Raw genomic sequence first — 27085 nt, 5'->3', positions numbered from 1 at the left:
TTGTGATGTTGATTTTGTTGGTGACCAAACGACTCGCCGATCTACCACTTGATATTCTTTTAGCTTCGGATAAGCAACAGTCTCTTGGTGTAGTAAGAGATAACCCACTATTTCCTTGTTGACCACAGAAATGGAATATATATTTGCAGTAATTGTTGCACAGGAATTCACCTGGATAACACTATTGTTGGAAAATTTGCATCAGCTAGTTGAGAAACTAGTGTCACTTTTCTGTGACAACCTATCGGCCATTCAACTAGTTGAAAATCCCTTATTCTATGCAAGGACAAAACATATTGAAGTACACCATTATTTAATACGAGAGAAAGTTCTAAATAAAGAACTTTCGATCAGAATTGAGGAACAAGTTGCACATGTATTTACAAAAGGGCTTGATGTTGCAAAATTTACCAAACACAGAGAACAACTCGGCATGATTAGAAAAAAGAAAAATGATAAAAAAAATATCATAGCAACTTCATGTTGAGCAGGAGAATTGTGAAGAGCAACACGTGGTTGCTCTTCCATCCCCCAACTCCTCTTTCTCCCTCTCTCATTTCTACTTCTCTTTCTTGAATATTCAAAAGATGGCAGTTAAATGAACCACAATTTTTACTTGATGGAAATGGATAGCTCACGTGGATCATTGTGAACCTTATAAAAGGGTGGTTCACAAGTCTTATAAATAGAGCTTGGGTGTGCTTTATTTTGGGTCTGAAAAAAAAAAATGAATAGAAAGTAAGTTGTAGTAAGGGATTGGGCATGCGAGTTTTAGAGAGTATATTTTGGGTGGTCATGTGTAAAGTTATCGTAATAATTTTTTTTGGAAAAATTATATACATATCTGTTATAATTTGCGTTATTCCAAAACTATCGAATAGTTTCCATTAGTACTTATTTGTCCGTTTTTTCATGTCATAACAATTTTTTTAAAAAAAAATAATTTTACCCTTTTTTGGTTGTTTAACAACTGAATTCAATGGATTTTCGATGGTTTGACCACCGAAATCAGACCAATTTCGGTTTTTGAAAAAACAAAAAATTCAAAATTTTCGGTTCTTCAATAACCGAAATTTTTTTCGTAGGTACTCTGCATATTCTCTCTATATGAATTTTCCTTTTTTCCATTGTTGAACAACCAAATTCAATGGATTTGGATTTTCCTTTTTTCCATTGTTGAACAACCAAATTCAATGGATTTTTGGTTGTTCAACAACCGAAATCCTCTATACCTTTCTTTCACCCACGCTTTACTCGCCTTTTCCCTTTATTAGTCATTGTAGAGAGAGAATGGATAAACATAAGGAAGAGTTTAAACCCTAAAGTATAGAGAGAATGAATAAACATCGGAGAGAGAATAGATAAATATAGGAAGAGTTTAAACCTACCCAATCTAACGTATAGAGAGAGAATGGATAAATATAGGCGAGAGTTTAAAGGGTAGAGAATAATTTAAACCCACCCAATGTTTATCTATTCTCTCTCTATACCTTACATTGGATGGGTTTAAACTCTTTTTTGCCCTTTAAACTCTATCTTATGTTTGTCCATTTTTTCTCCTATGTTTATCCATTCTCTCTATACCTTGAGTGGGTTTAAATTCTTCTCTATTTTTATCTATTCTCTCTCCTATGTCTATCCATTCTCTCCCTACCTTAGGGTTGAAACTCTTCCATATATTTATCAAGGATTTCGGCTGTTGAATAACCAAAAATCCATTGAAGAACAACCGAAAAAGGGAAAATCTAAAGAATACACATAATACTTTCAAAAAAATAATTGGGTTCTTGAAGAACGTCAATTTTTTGGTTCTTCAACAACAAAAAAACCGAAATTGGCCTAAAGAGCCGTCAATTTTTTGGTTCTTCAAAAACAGAAAAACCAAAATTGGCCTAATTTTGGTGGTTGAATAACCGAAAATCTATTGAATTCAGTTGTTGAAAGGTAAAATTATCTTTTTAAAAAAATTTCGTTATGACGTGAAAAAATGGACAGATAAGTAATAACGGAAACTATTATGTAGTTTTGTAATAATGCAAACTATAATGGATATGTTCGTAATTTTCCCTTTCTTTTTTAATAATAAAAGTAGGTGTTTCTCTCTTAGTTGCTATGTCTGATTTTTATTGGCCGCCTCTCCAAATCCCACCGAAAAATGTTGTTTTGGCCTCAAAACCAGCTTGAAATTCATTTCAACCGTAATTATAAAATTTAAAACTTAAAAAATAATATGGAATACTAGAAAATGAATAGTATACACTATTTTTCAGTAAAAACGTTTCTTTTTCAAATCTAAAATTGTCAATTGAGAAATCTATTTGAGAGTTTAGTGCCAAAGCAGTATTTTCTGTTTCCAAGCTAATTTTGGAGATGGGGCGGCCTTACAGAAACTTTTCTCTGTCAATACACCCCCAGAAAATTAGTGCGGGGGTATGGTCAAATATGTAAATATGAGGATATTACAGTTACTTTTTTGGGAAAGTAGTTTAATCTTCCATTCAGTAAAGTGGAACCGTATTAGATATGGCAAGTATCATTCCATATCCAATCAATTTCCATTTCTTAGATTTCGCTGCGAAATTTCGTAGGAATCCGATGAAACAAAGTCGTGTTTAATCAATGAAAAGGAAGAAAAAGTAAAAGTGGCCAAATTGTATGTTGACAATGACATCACCCCATTTCACATTCACTTTCTCTATGTCTTAATTAACAAACTACCAACGAATTTAATTAGCATCGAAATCATTATTAAAGGTTCTAAAACAAACAAACGGCTAACATTACAGGAATAAAGTACCCATTGGTCCTTTGACTATATTGAAATTGCCCTTGAAAATTTAGTCTTAACATCCATCGCAAAAATAGATTTATTACGAGGCCCACATTTTTACAAATACGGGCTTGGCCTTGGCCGCCTAGAAACCGAATCTTTATTTAGGGAAAGGTTTCTATGCTTCTCCTGCAGTATAAAAGATATATACTACCTTTTTATCCAACCGTTTAATTTAGATCAAGTGCGCCACTAACTATTTCAACTAGATCCGATGCTTCAAAGTATTTTATTTTTAATATTTTTTCTACTAACTATATAAATATGAAATTTGATACGTGTCATCACTTCAATGGGGTGCAACCTAAGTAAAATATTAAAAAATATTTGTGATAAAATACAATAATTAAAATATCCATGAAAATTTCAAGGGCATTTTAGTTTTTATTTTATTGGGAATATTTTTTGTATATTTTTTTATAGATGTGAGTTCAAGAGAGGATTGGATGTCCAAAATTTGGTGTTAAAATATTTTGTATAAAAAAAATTAAAAATAAATTGTGATTGAGGACATCTTAGTCGTCCATTCTAAATGGACGGTTGGATAGGGGCGAGTATAAAATTTGATTGTTGTAGGGGAAGCTTGCCCATTTATTTAATAAATCTAATTTTTTTATTTTTTCGAATTTTTTATTTACGAATATTTTGGCGTCTTGGAAAATCTTTGTGGCATAATGTGCAAAAGTAATTTCAAGTGAATCTCTCTCCTCTCTCTTTCACTCATACAACCGCGGCTTCTAGAAGGAAAATCATTGGTTTTATCACACGTCTTCTCGCTACGACACCTTTTAAAAGTTAAGCCAAAAGATATTCTACCCTTTCGGGAGTATAATGTCTATTTACTCGCGCTGGTAAAACCTTACATAGAATTAGTTGTAGATCTCAAATTTTGGAGATGTAGCCTCTTTAACATATAGATTAACTTCAATAGAAAATTTTTTAATTGCATCCTTTAAGCAAAAAAAAAATAAAAAATCTCAACATTGAATAGAAACCATCAAATTTTTAGAGAATGAGATCTAAGTATTAAAAAATTCAAATTTCAAATTTTATTTTTTGAGAATAATCATTTAACAATTATAAGGTGGTCACCAAAATTTCAGATTGAAAAAATCCTCCCAAAATAGGTCATCTGCCCAAAGTAAACTATGCTCCCGAAGGAGCATAGCATATGCGCTTAAAAGTTAAAGGTAAAGTGTTTTCCAACATCTCCCCAGTTTAAACGGTGTTTTTAAACGTCGCCCCTGTTTGAACTTTGAACTTTGAACTTGAACATGTGGTGGGGCTATCTGATTCTTGAAAGCATAGACTAGACCCTTTACCCATTTTTTAATTTTTCTTTTTCCCTTCTCCCCGGCATCGTCCCACACAGAAAGAAAAATCACCGACCCCTGGCCTGACCTGTAGGTCGCGGAGCCCTGGCCCGACCTGTACTTCAATTAACGTAAAGTGAGTTCAGTTGTATCAGTGCGACAATCAAACTTGTTGAATCGGTCTTGTTCACTTATTCGAACTGATTCTATTGTATACTAGATTGGACACCGCCCTAGTACTCTCTTGCTTGGTAACTTGGGCTAAAATAGTTACTTTTCAATCTGACACTTCAAGCATGTCTGATACCTAACTAGAAGTTCCAGTTTAATGTAATACCTTCTTGTTCATTAGCAGGAGATGCTATAAGAAATGGGTTTTAGGAAGTTCCGGTTTCTCAAAAAATGAGACCTAGAGACCTATAGTATCTTTTACCGGATGAAAGTTTGTTCATCTTGGAGAACCCTCCGATTGATCATCTTAACCTTGAGTTGTGTGGATGTGAAGAAAAAAAAATTTTAAAATCTTAAAATAGTACAACTTATAATAATTTATCTGGACCATCTATTTTCAAGGTTTTTAAATGTTTATAAATATGCTTGATCAATACTATTTTTAAAATTTTAAATTTCATAATTAAGGATGAAAATAGAGTTTCGATCTATTATTAGGTTTCTAGCACCAAAAATAAATCGCCAAAAAAATTTTAAAGGTATAACTTACTCGTGCAGAATAAGGAGATTGCTTTAGATAAACCTAACCCTTTATCTTTCTACTCTAATTCTTTTCTCTCTCAAACAATGCCCTCTCTCTTTAAATCTTTTGACTCTGCCTTTACTCACTCTAACGCCTCTCTAATTGTGTCATTTTTCTCTCTAAATGTACCTTGCAATTTCCCTTACATTTCCTACTCTCTAACCGTTTCTCTAACTCTCTCTGACCATGCTCTTTTTCAATAGAGTCATACCCTTTTTTTACTCTAAATCCTCTCTAAACGCATATTCTCTCTCTAACTATCCCAAATCCATTCTCCCTCTAACTGCTATCTCTAACAATGCTCTTTCCCTCTCTAGCTCCGTTATTTTCTACCGAATTACGTTCATTTCTCTTTAATTCTACGCTTTCTCTATATAACTCAATTCTCTCTCTAAATGGACCATTCCTCTCTCTATATATCCTTTCTCTCTCTAACTACATCCTAGAATGTTCTCTTAGTTTTATTCCTCTAACTATCCCTTGTTTCTTGACTCCTTTCTCTTTCTAAATATGCCTCCTCCTTTTTTTCTAACCATGTCCTCTCTATCTCCCCCCTCTCTCTGTCTGCGTTCCCTCTATTTTTTTTGCTTTCATGAAACTTGTTGTATGTAAATACAAACTTCCAAATATTATGGAATCAATAAAGAAAGGAAAAAAGTTTATATAAGGATGCAACCTTATAATGTAGAACTACGGATGCACCTAAAAAATCCACTGGAAAAAAGTAGTTTTAATGTTGAAAAACCATTTGATTGATCATCTCGATATCGAAATGTATGAATATGAAAAATAAAAAGATTTAAGTCTCAAAAATAGCTCATTTTACAACATATTATCTACACCATCCATTTTCAAGATCTTCATATGTTTATAGATCTACTTGATTTTAACCATTTTTTAAATTTAAAATTTTATAATTTGGTATAAAAATAGATTTTAAAATAATCTTAAGAATATTTTACATCAAAATTATATACCATGATAAAATTTGAATGTGCACCTTACCTCTTCAGCTATTGATGCATCCGTATGCCAACTGCACCCATAAAGAAATATATACAACGAGACCATTTACTTTTGGTATTGCGAATTTACAATCATCATTGTGCACTATGTTTTAATCAAGCGGCCAAGGATGTGTCATTATATGAGCACAATGTCTATAATGAAATTTTTCAAATGTTGGGACACACTTTTATGTATTAAATTTCACATCCAACAAAATAATAGTGACTATGATCTCCTTGTACAAAAACAATAAAGGGAAAACTTTATATAAGTGTGAGTCCCTAAACAATCAAATCAAAAGCGTATAAAAAATTTTACTAGAAAAGGTTGTTTTGATGCTCAAATATCCTTAAATTGATCATCTCGACATCAAGATGTAGGGCATGAGAAAAAAAAGAATTTCAAGTTTTGAAAATAGTACATCTTGTGTTGCATTTTTGGACCGTCAATATTCAAGATTTCTAAGTCTTCATAGATTTGCTCGATCTATACTATTTTTTAAGCTTGAAATTCTATAATTATAGATGAAAACATATTTTAAGGTTTCTAATATTGAAATCACATTTCTTAGTACTATTTGAAGGTGAGCTTTTACTTTGATTGTTTAGAGCCTCGGCACTATACAAACTGCACCCAAAAATAAATGCTCATAGTCTACAATCCCAATAAGCTAAAGGGCAAGCTTTCTATGTTCCCCTATATCATAAAACTTCTATACTTCTCCCTATCCAACCGTCCATTCTAAATGGACAACATAGATACCCCTAATCACAATGTCACCTTTTATACTATTTTATTTTTAGTTTTTTTTATACAAAACATTTTGACACCAAAATTTGGATGTCCAACACTCTCTTGAACTCACACCAATAAAAAATATAAAAAAAATATTTCTAATAAAATAAAATAACTAAAATGCCTCTGAAAGTTTTAAGAGTGATTTAGTCATGGTATATTATCAAAAATATTTTTTTAATATTTTATTTAGGTGTGCCTCATTGAGGTGATGGCTTGTAACAAATTTCATATTTGTATAATTAGTAGGAAAAAACTTTAAAATAAAATACTCAAATACCTCATATCTAGATTAAATGATTAATAACCCAATTAATCTAAATTGGAGGAGGGCTGGATGAACGAAAGAGAAGTTCACGTCTTTTATGCTCTAGAGAAAGGATAGAGGCCTTTCAAAACAGTATGCAAAGTACGAGGGTCATTTTCGTCCATGTCGATATTCGTTGAGTCACCTGCCCGGCAGGGATCTTAGCGTTCTCAGAGGGGTATTAGCGGAAATAACAGGAATATCCGAGGTTATTTTTTGTAAGAATCGAGTGATGTAATGAGTTTAGTTGCGAGAGAGGAGTAATAAGTGTGTGTTAAGACCACATGGCCTTGCTGCCTCTGGGGCCTCATCCCCCTCCTCAATACGAAGAAAATTAAGCAGAAAAATGAAAGAAGAGACTCTCTTTTTCTAACTTCTACTCTCAGTATCGCTAACCCTCCACCTCGGCGGCTAATGGCTGACGAAAAGGTATTCTTCTTTTGTGGATTTTTTCAGCATTTTATGCCAATTTTCTGTTTTTTTTGTTGTATATCCCGCTCATTTTTTCTGCTTTTCCTGGTATTTTTTCCTGCCATTTTGAGGTCTATATGCCTATAATTTCTTACACTTGTTTCCTATATCAGCAGTATTTTCTGCGATTTCACATTTTTTTGTTGTTGTTAAAGCTTTGGATGGCTTTTTTATTTTTTTTACATTTTGACGGATTTTCCAATGTATAATAACTGCATTTGGCTTTTGCGGTTTTCTGGAGCTAATTTGAGTTTTGTAGGTGATCTGAGCGTTGTTTAAGGGTTTATCAGAGAATCCATTAATTCTCCTACAAGGATTTATCTTTTCCAGCTACCTGTGCTCCTTTTTATTCCGATTTGTTACAGTTGTTTATGTTTTGGAGGTATTTTGATGAATAGAGATGCGGTGTGGTATCATAGTGGATTTGCTCTATTTGCCTTTGATGCTCGTACCATGTGTTGCAATTTTTCTCGTTCGATCTTTTCTGCATTCTAATGTTCTCCTTATTTTCTTCCTGGATTTTAACTTCTCTGGCCTTTGTTTGTTCTGATGCCTGCAGTTTTGATATATTGTGCCTTTCTATGGAGATTTTGAGCTATCTTTTAAGGCATATCAATTGGTTTGCATGTTTGTTTATGGGCTTTCAGGTTTATTTTAGTAATTTTTGCGTGTACAATAAGACTGTCATCTTTCATCTTTGGTGACATCCTTGTTTGCTGTTGGTCACTGGTTTCTTTTAGCGCATCTGCTTCATGTGCGTTGCCTTTTGGGTTCATTTTTGCGGAAGTTTTACCGATTCGTGTTTTTGTTCCATTTGTTGCATGCTTCCCTGGTATACTTGAGAATCTTCATCTCATTTAATGCATTGGGATGGTCTATTGTGTTTTATTCATTTTCTCGCTGCATTTTTTTAGTGGCATCATCTTCTTCTGCTGATCTTGCTTTCTCATTTTGTTTGCTTTGGATTTCTTGTATGGAGTTATCCTTCATGTTTATTTCTCTGATCTTGTGCTTTTCCTAATGATATTTGGATATTGTTTTTTTTTTTCATGCCTCCTGAAGGTATTTCTGAGTCTTGTCACAATATTTATCTGTCACTTCTTCGGCAAATGTAATCCTTTAATGGATTCTTAATGATATCTTCTATATTTGATACCTACATCTTTACTTGCACTATTCCTTTTCATCTAGATGATTCCTTATTTCTGTTGTCTGTGTCCCTTTTTCCTGGCTGTTAATTATCTCAGGGGTTGCTTCTGCTTCTCCGTATTCCTCCAAGAAATTGAATGATAGTTGTTCTTCATCTAATTATTAAAGTGAATTTGCCATTATCTATATAGCACTCCATGGGGGATGCCATTTAATATTTCCATGCTTTATTTCATTTTTACTCATTTATATTTTCCCTTTTAATGTATTTGGAGTCGGTCATTGTGATGAATCATCTTTTTATTTTATTTTTCATTGCATCCATTTTCTGGTGACTTTTTTTTATTTTTTTTATTGCCATTATGTGCTTTCCGTTGCTAAGCATAGTATGGTGTTAGTAGATGTGCCTCTTGAGATTTCTGTTCTTTATTTCTTTCCCTTTCTCCTCTTGTTGAATCATCTGAGATATATTCTGGTCCCCTGATGGTTCCTTGTTTGGCTGTTTGAATTCATTTCTTTTTTAACTTGGCTTTTCTTTTTTCTTGTTTCCTGATATTTGGGTTTCCTGATAATTGAATCTCTTCTGTTTGTTGATATGTAAATTTTGATATTTTATAAATTAATGGGCTGGCACTGAATGTTTGGAAAGAGGCCGAAGATAAAGTTCATTTTCTTCCTATCTATTGCAACATGGGAAGGGCTGATCAAATTGATTGGTTTTCTGTTTTTCTGGTTTCGTGATTTCCAAGGTGAATGATTTTAGTGAACCTCATGATGTTCCTTGTTTCTTTTTATTGGTGTTTTTTCCCTTGTCTTCTTCAATGTTCTGCTTGCTTGATCTTCGCCTGCATGCAGCTAATCCTTGATGATAGTTCTTCAACCTATTTTGCTAGTATTCTTTCATCTTTAATGTATAAATTTAAAATGCAGGAAGTATCAGCCTCCGTGGTGGAGGGGACTGACACAGAGACTGGGCACATCATTTCCATTACCATTGGAGGCAAAAATGGCGAACCCAAGCAGGTTAATGTTGTAAATTATTTAATTTTTTTGTATTTGATGGAATATCTAGGAAACTGTTAATGAGATGGAGTAGGAAGAAGTTCTTAGAGAATGTGATTTGATCAAATACAATGGGTTCCATACAGTTAAACAACTGAAATATTGCAACATGCTTGGACTTGAGACTTAACAAAAAGAAAGAGCTTTTGGTCTTAATGCATGATTAAGGATTAATGTGGTAATCAAGGAGCATTGAATTATGAGACTAGGGTTTTAGGATATTTTAAGTTGCATGCACCATCTATTAAATAAACTCTGCTTGTTTGTGCACTAGATCTTGATGTCTGCTCTGTGGGATGAATGAACTGTTAATTTATAAAAAGAATCCACTATCAGATAGAGAAAGTTTGAAGATTAGATTATCAATACTTCTTGTTGCACATTACAAGAAGAATATCATAATATGCTGTGTTTTGTTTCAACAGAAGAGAGTATCAAATTCATGTTATACTAGAATACTAATAAAGAAGTGAATCTGGCATATTGTTGCACATCCACAGATTGACAAACTTTTTCATGGATGGATCAAATAGGGATCTATGAAATGGCCTAGTTTTTAGTGGTTCCCTCTCTTAGACTAGCTTATTAGTTACTTTTCATCTGTAATTAGTGGGAGCTTAGAATGACTCATGTTTGTCATATGGCCTCTCAGACTATCAGCTACATGGCCGAGCGAGTCGTTGGAACCGGATCTTTTGGGGTAGTCTTTCAGGTGCCTCTTTTGGATGGAAATGATTTTGTCTTTTGTAACTTTGTCATTCTATGTGGCTTGAATAAAAAAAAGTTCCTTTTGTCCAGGCCAAATGCCTAGAGACTGGAGAGACGGTGGCAATTAAGAAGGTATTGCAGGACAGGAGGTACAAGAATCGAGAGCTGCAGCTGATGCGTTGCATGGATCACCCAAATGTTGTCTCATTGAAGCATTGTTTCTATTCTACTGCCAGCCAAAATGAACTTTATCTTAACTTGGTTATGGAGTTTGTTCCTGAGACTGTATATAGAGTCCTGAAGCATTACAGTAATATGAATCAGAGGATGCCTCTTATCTATGTGAAATTGTACACTTACCAGGTACAGTAATTTGTTACTTTTATGTTAATGAGCAGTAAAAGTTCATTTGCTGTCTAAACTAAATGATGAATATTTATTTTTGCTTCTATTGGCTTTTATGGTTCCAGATATTTAGGGCACTGGCCTATATTCATGTTGGTGTTCGGGTCTGCCATAGAGACGTCAAGCCTCAAAATCTGCTGGTATTTGTTTATTATATTTTTGAAGTTGGACGCTTTGTGGCTTTATATTTATTTTGCCATATATGCTGGACACTTATATTTCATTGTTTCATGTATGATGGGAATTGGCCAGGTTGATCCTTTGACTCATCAAGTCAAGCTTTGTGACTTTGGAAGTGCCAAAATTTTGGTATGCCTTTCTACTTTCTAGCTCCTTTGACTTTTCATTTTTCGTACCAGTAAAATTTGCTTGCAATTTTGGGTGATACTGTGATAGATATGAATCCGAATGAACTTCTAAAAACTGTACTTTTGTTGAGTTATTCAATCCACGTATACAACATTTGAATGTTCAAAATGTTGTATGCATCCTACATTAATTGGTTGCCAAAATTGTTATATTTATCTGTTCAATGTATTTCTATAGTGGCTTTTGGTGAAATATGTAGGTATCTTAGCTGTTGGAAACACCTGAATTCCAAATCATTTTGGGGATCGGAATCGCGGAATCACAACTGGCTAGAAGATTCTTTTCTTGTTTTCAGAGTTGATGTCCGCACGAGGATTGCAAGAATTGAGATTCCTACTTTATGAGAATTGAGATTCGATCCAAATGGAATCGAGAACCCCATGTATATAGACTCGAGATTCGACTTCTTTGAAATGAAGTTTTTGACCTATTTGAAATCGACCCATATGCAATCAATATTTTTTCATATATGGAATTGAGATTCTAACATTTTTTGAATTGAGTTTTTAACGTATTTGGAATCGAGTTTTTGATGTATTTGGAATCAAGATTCATACCAGTTTCGAGTCAAGATTCATATCAGCCTGGAATCGGGTCTCGGCCCACCTGGCAATCAGGATTTGTAACTCTATGAGGTTGAGTTTCATCCCCCTTAGAATCAAAAGTCTTAAATTAACGATATCTTGCGCCTTAATTACTTAGAGCTTCATTAAGCAATCGAGATCAAAGGTCTTTAAGACCTGAAAAAGGATTCCTTAGATTTGAAGTGAATGTATTGACTAACTATTGAGCCTCAAACACAATTTCAGAAGTATAGTTGTTGGTCCTGTGATTGTGATTCATTTGAGGAATCAGAATCACGGAATACAATGAAAACCAATGGAGGCATGAGTCCCAATAATCAGAATCACGATCCAATAAAATAGGAACCATGATTCTTATTTGTAGGAATCAGTATCTCATCATGTTGGGATAGAGCCCTCCTACCTTTCAAGAATCTAATATGATCCCACACAGTGCAATGACTTCTAGAGTTATGATCTGGCGAAATAGCAATCGTGATTCCTACATTACCGGAATCATTGTCCCTGTCGATTGAGAATGGATTCCCACAATTCAAGAATCGTGCACCCATCCCTCCAGTATAGCAGAGAAGTGCTTTGTGAGAAAATATTTAAAGTGTTAAATAGATGATTAGGAATAAACATAGATGATATCATAGCCTGACCCTAATTACATATTTCAAACCAAACGTATACTATAGCTTGGTATTAGCTTGAAAGATGAAGATGTTGCATTTTCCTCTGAAACTAAAGACTGCAAGTGGCAATTTCGATCATTGTTCACCCATTTCCTTCTTCTTTTTCCCTTTTAGGGCTTTCATTCCATGCTCCACTAAATATATCAAGAGAAAACAAATGGTAAAGCATTTTTATTGATCACCCACCAAATAGGCTCCACATAATCCTTTACTTGGTACATTAAATGATCAATAATAAGCATTTAGTTATTGTAAGCATCCTATATGAAAGTATGATCTTTAGGTGGGGCAGCCACCCCAAATGTCTTACCTCGAGGTGGGACTGCCACTCACTTCGTGATTTATAGATTTTATGAATCTATTGGGTAACTTAGCAGAGATTATTGTACGTAGATTCATCTCAAAAGTTTATTAACGCTTTTTGGTTCTCACAACATCACAGTCTTGAAACCCATATCATGGATATTTAACCTTGTACAAGATTGCAACATGATACAAAAGGGTACTCAGAACTCCTACGGTAATATAGACTTGGTTCTTGGAGCTTCTCTCGCAACCTACAATTTGCGAACTTATTCCATTCAACATTTGCTTTTGAATCTTGATTCCTTGTCATTAGAACTTGATTCAATGTTAATCGAAACATTGTTCGGTGCATCTAAGGACTACACCTTTTGATGATGTCAAACTCTCTTTCAAACAACATGGATTCGCGATTCCTAGAAATTGGAATCAACATCTCGCACACGGTGAATCACATTGTTGTATAACTATGAATTGCACATTCTGTAATATGGAAACGAGATTCAGATAATAGTATGGAATGTGTTCCATGAAACTGATAAATGTGATTCCTATCTTTCAGTTTAGTGTTTTATCGTTGGAATCACAATTCCAATTCCAAACTTGAATTGCGACCTTGGCACACGATTCAAGTAAACCATAATGCGAAGTAAGTTCAGTTAATAGATAGTCGTAGTCCACTTTGGGAAATTGTCTACAAAAGATACAAATATTTTGTCATGCATTTTAAAAAAAATGTAATTTTCATTTCACTATTAAAGTTCAAGCTAGGATTTTGTCTGTGCCATGGTGTTGTCTAGGTTGTAGTATGTGTCTTCAATATAGGGGTTGCAAACGTGGAGTAATCAATTTTTACCTCCAAAAGGCATTCGACTGATAGTTGTTAAGAACTTTAGATATATGCATTTGAAAGTTATTTTATGGAACCAATACTTTGATAATGCATTCTTCGGATTACTATTTGGAGCACATATGAACTACAGGAGGCAATTGGATCGGTTTCCATGGATTTGTGGATTTGAACATTAATATTTGCTTTTGTGATATTACGATTCCAAAAAAAAAAAGGATCGATGTTTGATATTCATCGTTTCTTGCATATACGAATCATGGTACTTGATGTTTATCAATTTGAATTCTAAAATAATCGTTATATATGGAATCCAGATTCAAACAAATGTAGAATATAGATTCAACAATTAAGGACTCAAGAATCAATAAATATTAGAAATGGGATTCTATTAGTGTCGGAATTGAGATTCTTAGAATAAGTAATCGAGATTCATGAGTGCACATAAACAGATTCTGTGAAGATATTTTTTTTTTGATATCTAGATTCTGTGAAGATTACTTGTTGGAATTGGGGAATCGGGATTTCGAATCGGAATCACAAACCTGGGTGGGAGATTTTTATAACTATGGTATGTACTATGTGGAAATAACTATATGTGGAAATTGAGTGTTGTTTCAAACTTTTTAATAGTAAGCAACGATTATTTTGCATAATTAGTTAATATTTATATAATATATTAGCTGCATGTTGTTCACACATTTTTCAATGGTTGTAGACTATACTGTCCCTTTTGGGCTCTTTACTAGGCTAGTAGTTACCTTGAACTTCAACTAAATACTTGTCATAATTCTTATTATTCAACAAAGAAGGATGACCATGACTGTTAGTATATCATATAAAATTGATTGTTATTACATCATATAAAGTCACGAACTACACTGAACGAATCATCATCATCATCAAAGCCTTTTCCCAACATACTGCTCTTAAAGAATGCAAAGTTTAAATTACATAATGATACGATTTTCTTAAAAAACATTTATGAAGTTTCAATTTCTTTAAAATTTTTGTTACTTAATTAAAATATAAACTACATTTAAGGAGTGCAAAAATATTAGATTATTAAAGAGTAATAGGATTTCTTATACTTTATTAATTAAAATTTGAATTGTTAAAATTTTATTCCTAAAAAAAATGTTGTATTAATTATTTTTAATACTATATGGATTGCGCTCCTAACCTAGAGAACCTAGTTATGTGCACTTGAGGACTTAGATTTTTAACTAGATGGAGCTCAGACTTATAGAACATGTCATTCCATTCCTAGAAGTTCAGATTGAGCTCTCTAGCATATTGGGATCTCAGTCCTTGAAATGCGCTCCTAACTTAGGGAACCTAGTTATGCGTACTTGAGGACCGAGAGTTTTAACTAGATGGAGCTCAGACTAATAGAACTTGTCATTCTATTCCTAGAAGTTCAGATTGAGCTCTATAGCACATTGGGATCTCATTCCTTGAAGTTTTGAGTGTATGGATGGCGATCTTGAACCTAGGGGCCTTTTAGCCTTTCATAATTCCTCTTTCCCTGTCCAATCTTGGAAATGGTCTCTGGTCCCGGAGAAAATGGTTATCTCGGGTAACTGCAGGGTTTGGAATCCATCCTCTAGGTGATCCCTCACAGAAGAAGAAACCACAAATTTTATATCTCTCTCGGCATCCCTCCACTCGACTTTTCTTACCCTTACGGGGACGAACACCATGGTCTGGACTCCCTCTCCCACCATTTCTTTTATGGTGGCCTCTTTCTATAAGAGACTGATGCAGCCTATGTTTCCCTTCAACTCGAACTCAGTATTATCCAAAGTGTGGTCCTCCATCGCACCTCCAAAAGTTCAAGCTTTTAACTGGATCGCTTGCTCTGAACGTGCTCTTACTATCGACTTACTCCAAAGAAGAGGTATCCAAACTCCCAATAGGTGTCATGTGCCTTTGCGAGGAAGAAACGAACCCTCACTTGCTCATTCATTGCCAGATTGCCCTTCAACTCTGGAGCCATATTATCCAACTATTCGGAGTATCTTGGGTTACCCCTTCATCTATACCGGTGCTGCTATCTTGCTCTTTCGGTTCTCACTAGCCGAAGTTGGGCAGAATCCTCTGGAAAGCTTCTTTAACAGCAACCTATGGATAATTTGGCTCGAAATAAATTCAATAATTTTTCGTGGAATTAAAAGCGAACCCCCAGCTCTGTGTCATAAGATTACTTCGCGGGTAATCTTTTGGGCATCCAATCACAGACTTTACATCGGGACTTCGGCTGCTACATTCCTTCACAACTGGGAGAATTTCATTCGCCTCACTCCTCATCACACCTCAAGAGCATCCAATTGGATGCTTCCCCCTGTGGGATTCATTAAGCTAAATTTTTATGGATGCTCCCTAGGGAACCCAGGCCCAGTAGGAGCCGGAGGGGTTTCCCTCGACCATAATGGCGATGTTCTCGCATCTTACTCAGAACACCTTGGTCTCGTTGACTCCCAGTTCGTAGAGGCTACAGCCCTATTGATGGGTATCAAGAAATTCAACCCTTCCTGGGATTCCCAGTTGCACATCGAGGGAGACGCAAAAAACATTATATCCTGGGCCTCTAGAAAGGTCTCTCCTGGTACCTAGCTCATATTGTTTACGAGATTGAGCATATTTGCAGGGTTATAGACATCTCATGGATGCATATTTGGAGGATGTCGAACGACTTCGCAGATCGTCTGGCTAAGGAAGCCACTCAGAATCAGCCTTTAGCCCTCGTTTAGTTGCGACTAATATGCATGATCCTTGGTCTGGTCACAGGTCCATCTCCTTTTTTGCTCTGTACCTCGGCGGGTGGCCTTTTTCTTCCTCTTTGGCATAGCTTTTTCTCTTGTATGGGCATGTTCTATAAGCCCCTCTCTTTGGACAGCTCTTATTTTTTGCTTCTCGACGTTTTTTAGCTCGACTTCTTTTGTACAAGTCGACCCTAATCTTTGTACTCTTTTATTATAATAATATTAACCGTGAACAATCTTAAAAATAAAAACCTTGGAAATGGTTTTCATCCCGATCCCTGTAACTCTACATTGGATTGAGCAAAATTTTGGGTGTCCATACTTTCACTACAGGCTATCAGTCTAAACTGTCATATCTTGATTGGATATTTGAAAGCAAGTCTTAAGTATTTGAATTTTATCTTTTTTATATAGATGAGATTAAGGGCATCCATACTTCTAATCCTCGTGCACTTATAAAAAAAATAAAAATAAAATAAATATTTCAAAAAATAAAATAACCTAAATACCCATTGAACTTTTAAGGGGTTGTTTTTTTTCGTCATTTCATTTTAAGTTTGATCAACTTCAGTGTAGATTTTGTAACATGAAATTGCTTCCAGGTCAAGGGTGAAGGGAACATATCGTACATATGCTCTCGATACTATAGGGCCCCCGAGCTCATATTTGGTGCCACAGAGTATACAACATCAATTGATATATGGTCAGCAGGTTGTGTTCTTGCTGAGCTTCTCCTTGGCCAGGTCAGGCTTCAGTTTCTTTTTACTTTGTTTTCTCGCCTTGGACATACATTTAACCATTTCTGACATGTTTATTCATTTTCTGCATTTTGACTTCCTTGAAATTTCTTTAGCCATTGTTTCCTGGAGAGAGTGCAGTAGACCAGCTTGTTGAGATCATCAAGGTGAGAAATATTTTCCTCTCAAAATGACTCTTGAATTCATGCTATGGTTAAAGTTAATTTATGCCTTAGATGAAACTCTTGCAGGTCCTTGGAACTCCAACTCGTGAGGAAATCAGATGTATGAATCCAAATTACACTGAATTTAGATTTCCACAAATAAAAGCTCACCCTTGGCACAAGGTAAGGAATCACCCTTTGTTTGTCATACCAAGTTAGTTTTTGATTTTGGTGATAATTTTATAAACTAATACTTCCGAAAGGAGCTTGGTGTTTTCTTTTTTATATTTTCGAAATGTTCTAAGGTTGTCGCCAATAACTGATACTTTCTCATAGAATATTTAAACATTAACATTAACTTGTGTTTCTTACTAGTACACTCCTGGCATGAATAGAAAACAATTGGCTCTTGTGATTGTTTTACATGATGTGAGATATCATATGTGCATCGGAAGGCACATAGGACTATATTAATTGGGGCTGTTTCCTCAACTAACTATGAAACTACTACTTGATTTTCTGGATGTCTAGAATGGTTGATCGCCAAAATACTTCTGGTGAATCATTCAAATAATAAATGTTTCCCATCTACTATAAAGTAGGGAATGAAAGCATTATAAAGCTTGATGTCAAATTTGGCCTTTAGCTACTGTGGTTTCTTTATCTTCTTGTCTGTTTTCCTGCATGCTTCTGAGTCTTCAGTTGTTTAATATCTGAAAGTTGCTTCTTCTTCTTTCTTTCTTTCTTTTTTTTTTTTTGCTTTTTCGGAATTTTCTTTTGAGGAAACTTATGTAGGTTGCTTTTCCTTTTGGATGCCTATTTTCCAGGTCTTCCACAAACGTATGCCACCAGAGGCAATTGATCTAGCTTCGCGGCTTCTTCAGTACTCACCTAATCTCCGTTGCACTGCTGTGAGTGATTCTTTCTACTTGTGCCTAGGGAATTCATTGAGCATATTTCTTTAATGGGCATGCTTTACCTGTAATTTATTAACTTTTCCAAGACAAATAATGAATGATTTGTTGGAGTGATGGTTCACATTAGAAAAATCTGTGATATCTGAAATTACTTGAATTTAAAGAAACATCCAAACTATGCCAGTTGGTGCTTCCGTCGTCTTTGGCATGTTTTCTGATATGAGGATTTTGTTGGGATGGATCAGAATCTTTCTGATTATTTTGAAGATCATTATATAAAATAGTTATACTGTTAAGTATTTTCCAAGTGCTCCTCTCTGATGTCTGGGACTGCACTGTAATTAAAAATGAGTACGAGTCCCTATCTTGTTTGTCCTCTGACCTATTTTATTATGAAAATTATATTCATTGTTCAGAAAGAAATGGTCACAATGTGGAATGACCAGCAAAGCATCTATATGCATAAAACCACAAATGTCGTAAGTTTTTTGATCGACTTGATTGGTGCTCCATACTTTAAAATACATCTTATACTATGAACCGACCAGAGTATGCTCAATCTGGAGAGGAATCCCTATTTGAACTTTTGCACACCTTTAAATTTAGACTTTTACTCGATATTTTACTTCATTTGGCTTGTCCTTCTTAGGTTTTGAAAGAAAATTCCTGTATATTTGTATTTCAAGGAATATAATATGTGTATATTGTGACTTTTTGCTTGGGTTTGCAGCTAGAAGCATGTGTGCATCCCTTCTTTGATGAGCTCCGGGAACCAAATGCTCGTCTTCCAAATGGTCGCCCTTTACCGCCGCTCTTTAACTTCAAACTAGAAGTATGCTTCCTCCCCTACAAGTATTGTTTCTCTTAAAATGTATTTGTAAAGGTTTTTACTAGCATTCCTATTAGCATATTGTTTAAACTTGGGAAATATCTAATTATATTCAATTTAAATGAATTTTACATAATTAAGGAGATTTATTGTTTCTCACTTTCAACTGACATAACCAGAGGTGGTGCTCATCGAAGTTGATAATCTTAATAGGTTACTTCCAAAATATTTGCTATCCTTGGAGATTAGGCTTCTTGTGTGACCCATTTATAAGCATTTTTTTTATTTGTTATTAAGTTTTGATAGTCAGGTTCTAACAGATGCTGACATCCCCCATCCTATCTCAAATTTCTCATACCCTTTTGGATAGGAAAATGAGCAAATAAACAAAACAAGAGTTTCTGAAACTTACATATTTAGTATGGACACTGGAGATGTGATTGTGGAGATGCTACTGACTTGTCAATCCTATATAATTGTCTAGCCTGTATGACCTGAGATGATGACTAAGTGTTGTAACTAATCACCTCGAATATGGAGATTATAAAGAATGTTGTTTTATATTTGATGTTGGTTTTGTTGGTATGGAGAGACAAAAGAGTTTCCAGTGACAGTATGTCTGCATCAAGGGTCAGCATTGAGCCCATACCTTTGTCTTAGTTATGGGCGATTTATCTAGACACCTACAAGATGAGGTACCGTGATACATGTTGTTTGCAGATAATATAGTTTTGATCAATGAGAAACCTGAAACGACATCAACACAAAAGTTATAACTTTGAAAGATGTTCTAGAATCTAAAAGTTTTAAAATTAGCCGGACTAAGACAAAGTATCTGGAATGCAAGTTTAATTATAATAGGGGTAGAGATGAGGAAGTAGTTAATATTGATGGCCAGGAGATTTAAAAAATAATACATTTTCAATATCTTGGGTCGATAATCCAGGAAAATTGAGAGATTGAGGAAAGTGTCGCTCATAGAATTAGAGTTATGTTGGGCAAAGTGGAGATGTGAATCGGAATTTCATGTGATAACTTTATACCAATGAAGCTGAAGGGCAAGTTCGATAGGACAGTTGTGAGACCAGCTTTGCTTTATGGGGTGGAATATTGGACGGTAAAAAAACAAGATATCGATAAAATGAGTGTGGCGGAGATGAGGATGTTGAGATGGATAAGTGGCAAGACAAGAAAGGGTAGAATTTTAAACGAATACATTCGAACAAAGTTAGGTACGGCATCAATAGGAGATAAGATTAAAGAGAGTATACTTAGGTGGACTGGCCATGTATATCCAGGATCAGTACAATACCCGTTAAGAGATGCGAGTTAGTTCAAGTGGAAGGCTAAAAAAGGGAAATGGGTTGGCTCAAAAGGTTATGATTGAAAGTAGTGATACAAGATATGGGGACTTATGGGCTCATTGAGGATATGGCCCCTTAATAAAGTAGAATGACAGACCGAGATTCGTATTACCAACTCCAATTAATTGAGAAAATACTTTGATGATGAAGATGATGTTGGTTTTGTTGGTGCTTGGGTATCTTTGGAATAAATTTGGCAGAGTTTCCCTTGGCTGAAGACTAAGTGAAACTCTTAACTAACTCTGACAGGCGCAGCCTTTGACTGACTGTACCTGACTGCTAGTGCCTCCAACTAATGAAGGGTCTGATTGCCAGTCAGGTTGGTTGGCAGTCTAGCTGACTGTTAGTTATGCTCTCCAATCCAAATTCGAAAAGAATACGAGATTCAGATATCCAAAAAATTGAAATCTACACTTCACTCCAAGTTGAACGGAGTTCAAGGTCAGATATCTGAGAGACTGAGGGAGAGAGACTCAAATAATATTTAAATACCCTGAACTTGGAGGCACGAGATGTTTTCACTTTCTTCTCGATGAACATCTTCCAACTCAGCTAAAACACTGAGATGTAATGGAGTGCCAGTGAGCACACTCCTAGGATGCAACTCGTCCAGTGGAGCACCTTCTGAGGTTAGTGCTTCGAAACTTGACTTAACCACAATGACACCAACTGATTTGCCCTCAAATCCATAAGGATTGATCGAAATAGTTCTAAAAGACATAATCCAAATCAAAGGAGGTTTTTTGTTTTTTGGAATTTTTTTTTTTTGTGTTTTTTGTTTTGTTGGGGGACGGAAGGATGGGGAAGGGGAAGGGATGGGTGGGTCTGAATAGAAATGTGGAGAGAAATTGTCCTCTCCATGTGATACATAACCAACATGTGTCATACATGTCCACCTTCTTTTCAAAGAGAGAGGGATTCATATTTATGCACCATGATGTGTATATATATATATATATATATATATATATATATATATATATATATATATATATATATATATACACACACGCACACATATATAGTGTGGCTTATGTGGTCCGCATAAATAATTTAGTCTGTGGAGTTCACTACTAAAATATGGACTATAGTTTGTAATTAAACATCATGGTCCGATCCAAAATCTGATCTCCAAACAGCAAGTGATCCATATCATGGTTCGTTGACCACAGTCAGATCGATGCCGTGGTTCTGCAACCACAGCGTGGTCCACAATATGAAAATTGTCCAAACCTGCCCAAACAATATCTAAATGCATAAATTGTTTTGTAACACACTATCCCAAAATTAACGAGCTTCGATGTACTTGTGTAAATTTCTTTCTAATGCGTGGTCCAAGTAGCTAGCCATATACAATATTTACACAGCAAACATGTTTATGCGCTCTGTTCTGGTGTAGGCATCTATAGTAGCCTAATGGCAAGTAAACCATTCCCTGCTTACTTTATTGATCACTTGAACATTGGTAGCATTGATTAGTAGTGGAATCTAAGCCAATTTGCCATTCAAACAATGCAGTATATACATTGGATTTTCTTTTGTCTTTCTTTTGCAGCTGCATGGTGCCCCGCCGGAGCTCATTAACAAGCTGATCCCTGAGCACGCAAGGAATCAATCTCTTTTGAGTTTCTAACTTCTGGGCAAAGCATTCATATGCACATGGCTCGAGGTCAAGTGCTAGCTGCCTATTCAGGCAATGGAGAGGCGGTATTCTTTACTCAAACTTCAGAGGAGGCACCCATAGGCTGAATTTCCTCGGTCTCATCATGTTTGCCTGGGGTTTGTTTCTCCTAGTCTTTGTTGTGCCAGTTTTTTCTGGCTTTGTATATTTCTAGATCTGGTGGTAGTGTTATTATACTGATCATAAGCATGTTAGATGAAGATGAAGCAGGAGTCTTGACTGGAGAGAGAGAGTGAGATAGAGAGAGAGAGAGAGAGAGGAGAGGTTTTTTGGGTGTTGGCTGGTTGTCAATTTTGCCACGGTCTGCAAAACTCCAAAAGCCAAGTGTTTTTTCTTTTGCTTTTTGTTCTTCTTTTCTTTCTGTGCTCTTTACTTAAAGTTGTTTTTCTGATACTGTTGAATGTGTTAATGCATATTTATTTGTGTACATCAGTTTGAAAAAAATCTCCTTGAATCAAGCTCACTGTTGTATGTTCATTTAGACTTGTGACTTTGGAGTAAATTCATTATTACGATTTTCTGCAAGTTTGGAACTTTCATCCATGTCTTGGTCAAGAGAGGAGCTAGTTTTGTGGTTTTTTTTGAAGTTATTTGCGCTATTACTGCATGCATCCATCTTGTGCGTGTGAATGCACTGGTCACTAGCGTGTGTGCGTAAAACCCATGTCAAAGAATGTTCAAAGAGAGATTGATTCCCGTGTTCCGTTTTCAGTTCCATACTGCATTGTTGTCAATCTCTTCAGCATGTTCGATAGTTGGAAGCCACGGCTTTTAATTACAGACTTGTATACAATGAGATCATTTACCTTTTATATAAGGTGGTTACAATTATGTACAACCATCCGATGTGAACTCTGAAAGCTTAGGTGTGTCACAAAGTTTGAGAAAATTTCTTTTGAAGTTTGAGCTTGGTCAATGGAATAAATGCAGCCATCTAATTTCACATCCAATGATCAAGATTAATTTTGACCACTTTGTACAAAGATAAATGGTCTTATTGTATACTTTTCTTTTTCTTTTAGTTATTGTATCATGTTTGTGTTTGTTAAAGTGTTATGCTGTTTTGGAAGCTGCAATTTCCATGCGATTGCATAAAAACAGTGCGTTCCAATTTTGGTAAAAAAGTGATTGTGGCAGTTGCTTCTTCCACCGATCAAACAAGCCTTTAATGTCAGCTAGCTTTTCGCACGCTTATATAAACGAAGTGAGTGCAAGAACGATTCAGACGAACGTTAGAATGCAACGATAAAAACTTTTGAAACAATGAACTTTAACATCCGCACATAATATGGGGAATCGCTTTGTGTAGACCATATACCCGCTTGATCCGGTCGGATCTGAGGGGAAACTTCCCGTTTCCGAGATATTGTAGGGTCTTAGATGTTTTTTTATTCGATATATTGTAGGGCTTTGGATGTTTTTTTATCCGAATGGAGCGATTCTGATTTGCATAGGTACTTTTTTAAACGCTCGTTATAACAAGTAAAAGAGCGAGACTTAGCAACGGTTTCTCTTCAGACAATCTTGTTGCTCTTCATACAATTTTTGCACGTTAACAGGAGGGGTTATTATTCTGAAATTGAATGTTATAACCACTATTTAACAGTTTTGTGGTCCTTGAGAGCATCGTTACGAGGATGTATTTGGTAGTGAGTTTTATAGGAATATTATTGTGTTTGTACTTTCAATAAGGAATTCACTGGGAGTTTAATATATTAGACATATATATTATATATGAATCCAAATTACATACAAGCAAGATCTTAAATATGCTAATGTTTTTACAAATAACAAAAGTCAAAGTTGAAGTAATTTTTAATGTACATGAAAACTAATATTAGAAAACATATTGTAAATTGATAGGCTTAGCTTAAATATCTGTCATCACTTCTTGCAAATTTCTCGTTATTTCCTGTGTTGAGATTCTAGAGGTATTTTTAGGTGAAATGACATGCTACCTTTCAAATTCATACATATTGCATTTTAAAAGGTCTTTTTATTGTGATGGTAACGGGAAGCTTTAACGTGGTAAGTTTACTTAAGGGAAAATTGCAATGTGATAAGTTTACTTTAGGGAAAATTGCAATAAAAGTAGGCTTTCTAGACAATCTCCCCCTTCTCCCAACCAATTATTTTTTTCGCAACTTTTGTTCTGAAACCAAGTCTTATAGCAAATACTACCCCTCCCCCCTTAAAGTCAAAAAGTTATAATTTTTTAACAAAAATACCTTTTAGTCAAAAAGTCACATTTCTCAACATGATTTGCCTACGGCTGACACTCTAACCAAAGTGTCCGACAACTTGTTCACATGGTTTGAAACATCCATGTTTCAGTCTGGCAATTGTGGCTTGATTTGTCTTCACCCGGTCCGACAGTTTTTGCACTCGATCCGGCACTTTGGTTTATGTTTCTTTTATAGTCCGGCAATCTTGTGATGGGCTCCGGCCGGTGAAGAGCAATCCAGTAAAAGGTTCCCTTGGTCCGGCACTTTTTGTTTCCGGTCCACTACTATTATAATGGGCATTTTCATTCAAACAATTGTGACTTTTTCTCTTGGGGGTATTTGCTATAAAACTTCGTGTTAGGGTAAAAGTTGTAAAAAAAGGTTTGGTTGGGAAATGTTGTTTAGAAAGTCTACTTTGGGAGTATTTACAATTTTCCCTTTATTGTATCAAGATATTATAAGAATTAATATCGACAATAGAACTTGTCATGCCAAATAAGGATAAACTCAAATGCTCAGATGTAATTATCACTACATGCGAGTGAAGTTTCCATTTGATCTTCTATTTTTTTATCCAACACTAAATATGAACAGTATGAATAAGTTCCTAACTTCCGGTTATCAAACACATCTGATGATTGTGTTTGGCTCTTTAATATTGAAAGAGGAGATTTGATACGGAGAGGCACTAGGGGAGGAGGTCAAGGTCAAAGCGTTTTTAAAATCCGGAATTGCAACATTTTAAGTGAATTGTAAAATAAGAAAGTCTCTTTACCTCATCAATCGTGAGTGAATATAAATTTTGCTCGTAGAAGACAATTACGGATTTTTTTATGCCGCTTAAAAGAAAAACAAAAAGAGAATATACCACAAAATAATATGAGAAATTAAGGTTCTATAGAAAATTTTTGCTATCATTTTTTAGCTTGAGGTCCACCATTATCCGTTAGGTTTCTCTTTTATGGAAGTGTGAATAAAATTTATTAACCATGGTCAATGTTGTATTCCACGTGTTGGTTGCGAATTCAGAATATTGGAGCTATCATGGAAAAATTCTTTCCTATAATCAAGGCCACCGTATTCACCTATTGACAATTATCTGTGTGAACCTTCTTTTCATTATTTCCTTTTAAAATGTATACTAGATTGGGTTTAGCCATTGGGTTTTGATTACTAGATTCACAACTTTTTCTTTGGGTAAAATTCAACGGAAGTATGAGATTATTTATTTTTGTTACAAGGAGGTCTCGATTATGTATAGCTATTAGATGTCAAATTAGATGGCTTGGGATATACTACAAAGTTGATTTTTTTTTTTTTTTTGAGCTTTGAGTTTAGTTAATAACACTTTTACAACTACTCGATTTAAAATCTCACGAATAAAAATGATTGTGACATCTTTGTACCTGGAGTACTTTTCCAAATTATTCGTTTAAAAGAACCCATATGTTTTCCATAACGGTGGCGATCCAATAAACCAGGTTAGTCAATTTTAACATTAAAAAGGAAAGAAAACAAAAACAAAAAAAAAACTAGGCTATAAATGGTGCTGATCTAATAAACCTGGTTCATCTGCATGTAATGATGACGAAACTGGATCAATACATAACCACTTGCGTTCCAAAGTGAGCATTGGGAGAGTATGATCCCAATCAAACCTCCCATGTCAATTCCTCTATGTTGTTTACTAATTTCTCTTTGCAACGTAAATCTTCTTAAGCTCATGGTATTAATATTTGTTGCTCATAAAAAAATATAATATTTTTTCATTTTTTTTGTGACATGTTAATGGGTAATGAATTTGTTGGTATCATATTGTGGATTTGTTAGCCACATTGACCACCTAAGCCAAGGGCGGATTTCTTACCATGTTCATGGAGTGAGACGATTGAGAGTTTTTCTTCAAAGTGGCTAAAAAAACATAGCATCCTGGAATTGAATAAAGTTCGTCCAATAATTACGAGGGTTAAATCCCTTTGTCAGTAAAAGAATTTTAGGAGATTTGTTGGTTGAAGGAGATTCTCTCAATGTTATTAAATGGTGTAAGTAAGAACGAAGAATTTCATGGTCTCTACACGCTTTTGGGCTATAAGATTTTTTACCTTTGCTCTACTTCAGGACTACGGGTCTCCTTCCATCATGTATTTCGTGAGGCAAATGATGCCGTTGATGAACTTGCAAAATTTCTTTACCTTCTTTGCTTCTTACGAATGCTTTAGTTCCTCATATGTAATATGATGCTCTCCAAGCAACTATTCAATAAAAGTTTTTAACATTGTAAAAAAAAAAAAAATTCTTCTAATAAAAACTCACTATTTTCAATACCCTAATTTTTGGGATGTAACTTGAAATGCAATTTTTTCTCTTGGAAATATCCATCTTGCATTTGTAAAAGGGAAAACTTTATATTGAGCCTAGGCTGTAAACAATCAAATTAGAGCCTACCTCAAAACTTTCACTAGAAGAGGTTGTTTTGATGCCCAAATATCATCAAATTAATCATCAAGATGCATGAGAAAACATGGATTTCAAGTTTTGGAAATAGTGCATCTTGTAACGCATTTTTGGACTGTTACTTTTCAAGATTTTCAAGTTTTCTTAGATATACTCGATCTACATAATTTTTTAAGCTTTAAATTTTATAACTAAAGATGAAAATATAATTTAAGGCCATCAGAAAATTTTACAGCATTGAAACCATATTTCTCGACGCTATTTGAAGGTGGCCTCTAATTGGATTGTTTAGAGCCTCGGCTCTATACAAACCACGCCCCTTGCAAAAAGGCACCCTGGAAAGTGCCTCATGCCTAAATCTAAC

At 34.9% G+C, this 27085-nt stretch overlaps 1 protein-coding gene across 2 annotated transcripts; it reads left to right on the top strand.

Moving 5' to 3' along the window:
* The first annotated feature begins 7272 nt into the window (after positions 1–7272).
* On the top strand, positions 7273–22242 carry LOC18426343 (shaggy-related protein kinase zeta). Of its 2 annotated transcripts, XM_006832989.4 has the most exons (12): positions 7273–7436; positions 9558–9650; positions 10342–10401; positions 10488–10760; positions 10868–10942; positions 11055–11111; positions 16953–17093; positions 17204–17254; positions 17339–17434; positions 18079–18162; positions 18899–19000; positions 21917–22242. In XM_006832989.4, the coding sequence occupies exons 1-12, from the start codon at positions 7422–7424 to the stop codon at positions 21992–21994; spliced, it is 1125 nt and encodes a 374-aa protein (XP_006833052.2). In that variant the 5' UTR covers positions 7273–7421; the 3' UTR covers positions 21995–22242. The 2 variants fall into 2 exon arrangements, with proteins under 2 accessions (XP_006833052.2, XP_088721619.1); XM_088865493.1 differs by lacking the exons at positions 16953–17093; positions 17204–17254; positions 17339–17434; ... (1 more) ...; positions 18899–19000; positions 21917–22242 and adding an exon at positions 11371–11639.
* Positions 22243–27085: the final 4843 nt, after the last annotated feature.

The sequence above is a fragment of the Amborella trichopoda genome, chromosome 1 (assembly GCF_054954075.1).
Source record: "Amborella trichopoda isolate Santa Cruz 75 chromosome 1, AtrichopodaSantaCruz75HAP2 v2.0, whole genome shotgun sequence".
NCBI classification, from domain to species: domain Eukaryota; kingdom Viridiplantae; phylum Streptophyta; class Magnoliopsida; order Amborellales; family Amborellaceae; genus Amborella; species Amborella trichopoda.
This window is presented reverse-complemented; position numbering and strand designations above follow the sequence as displayed.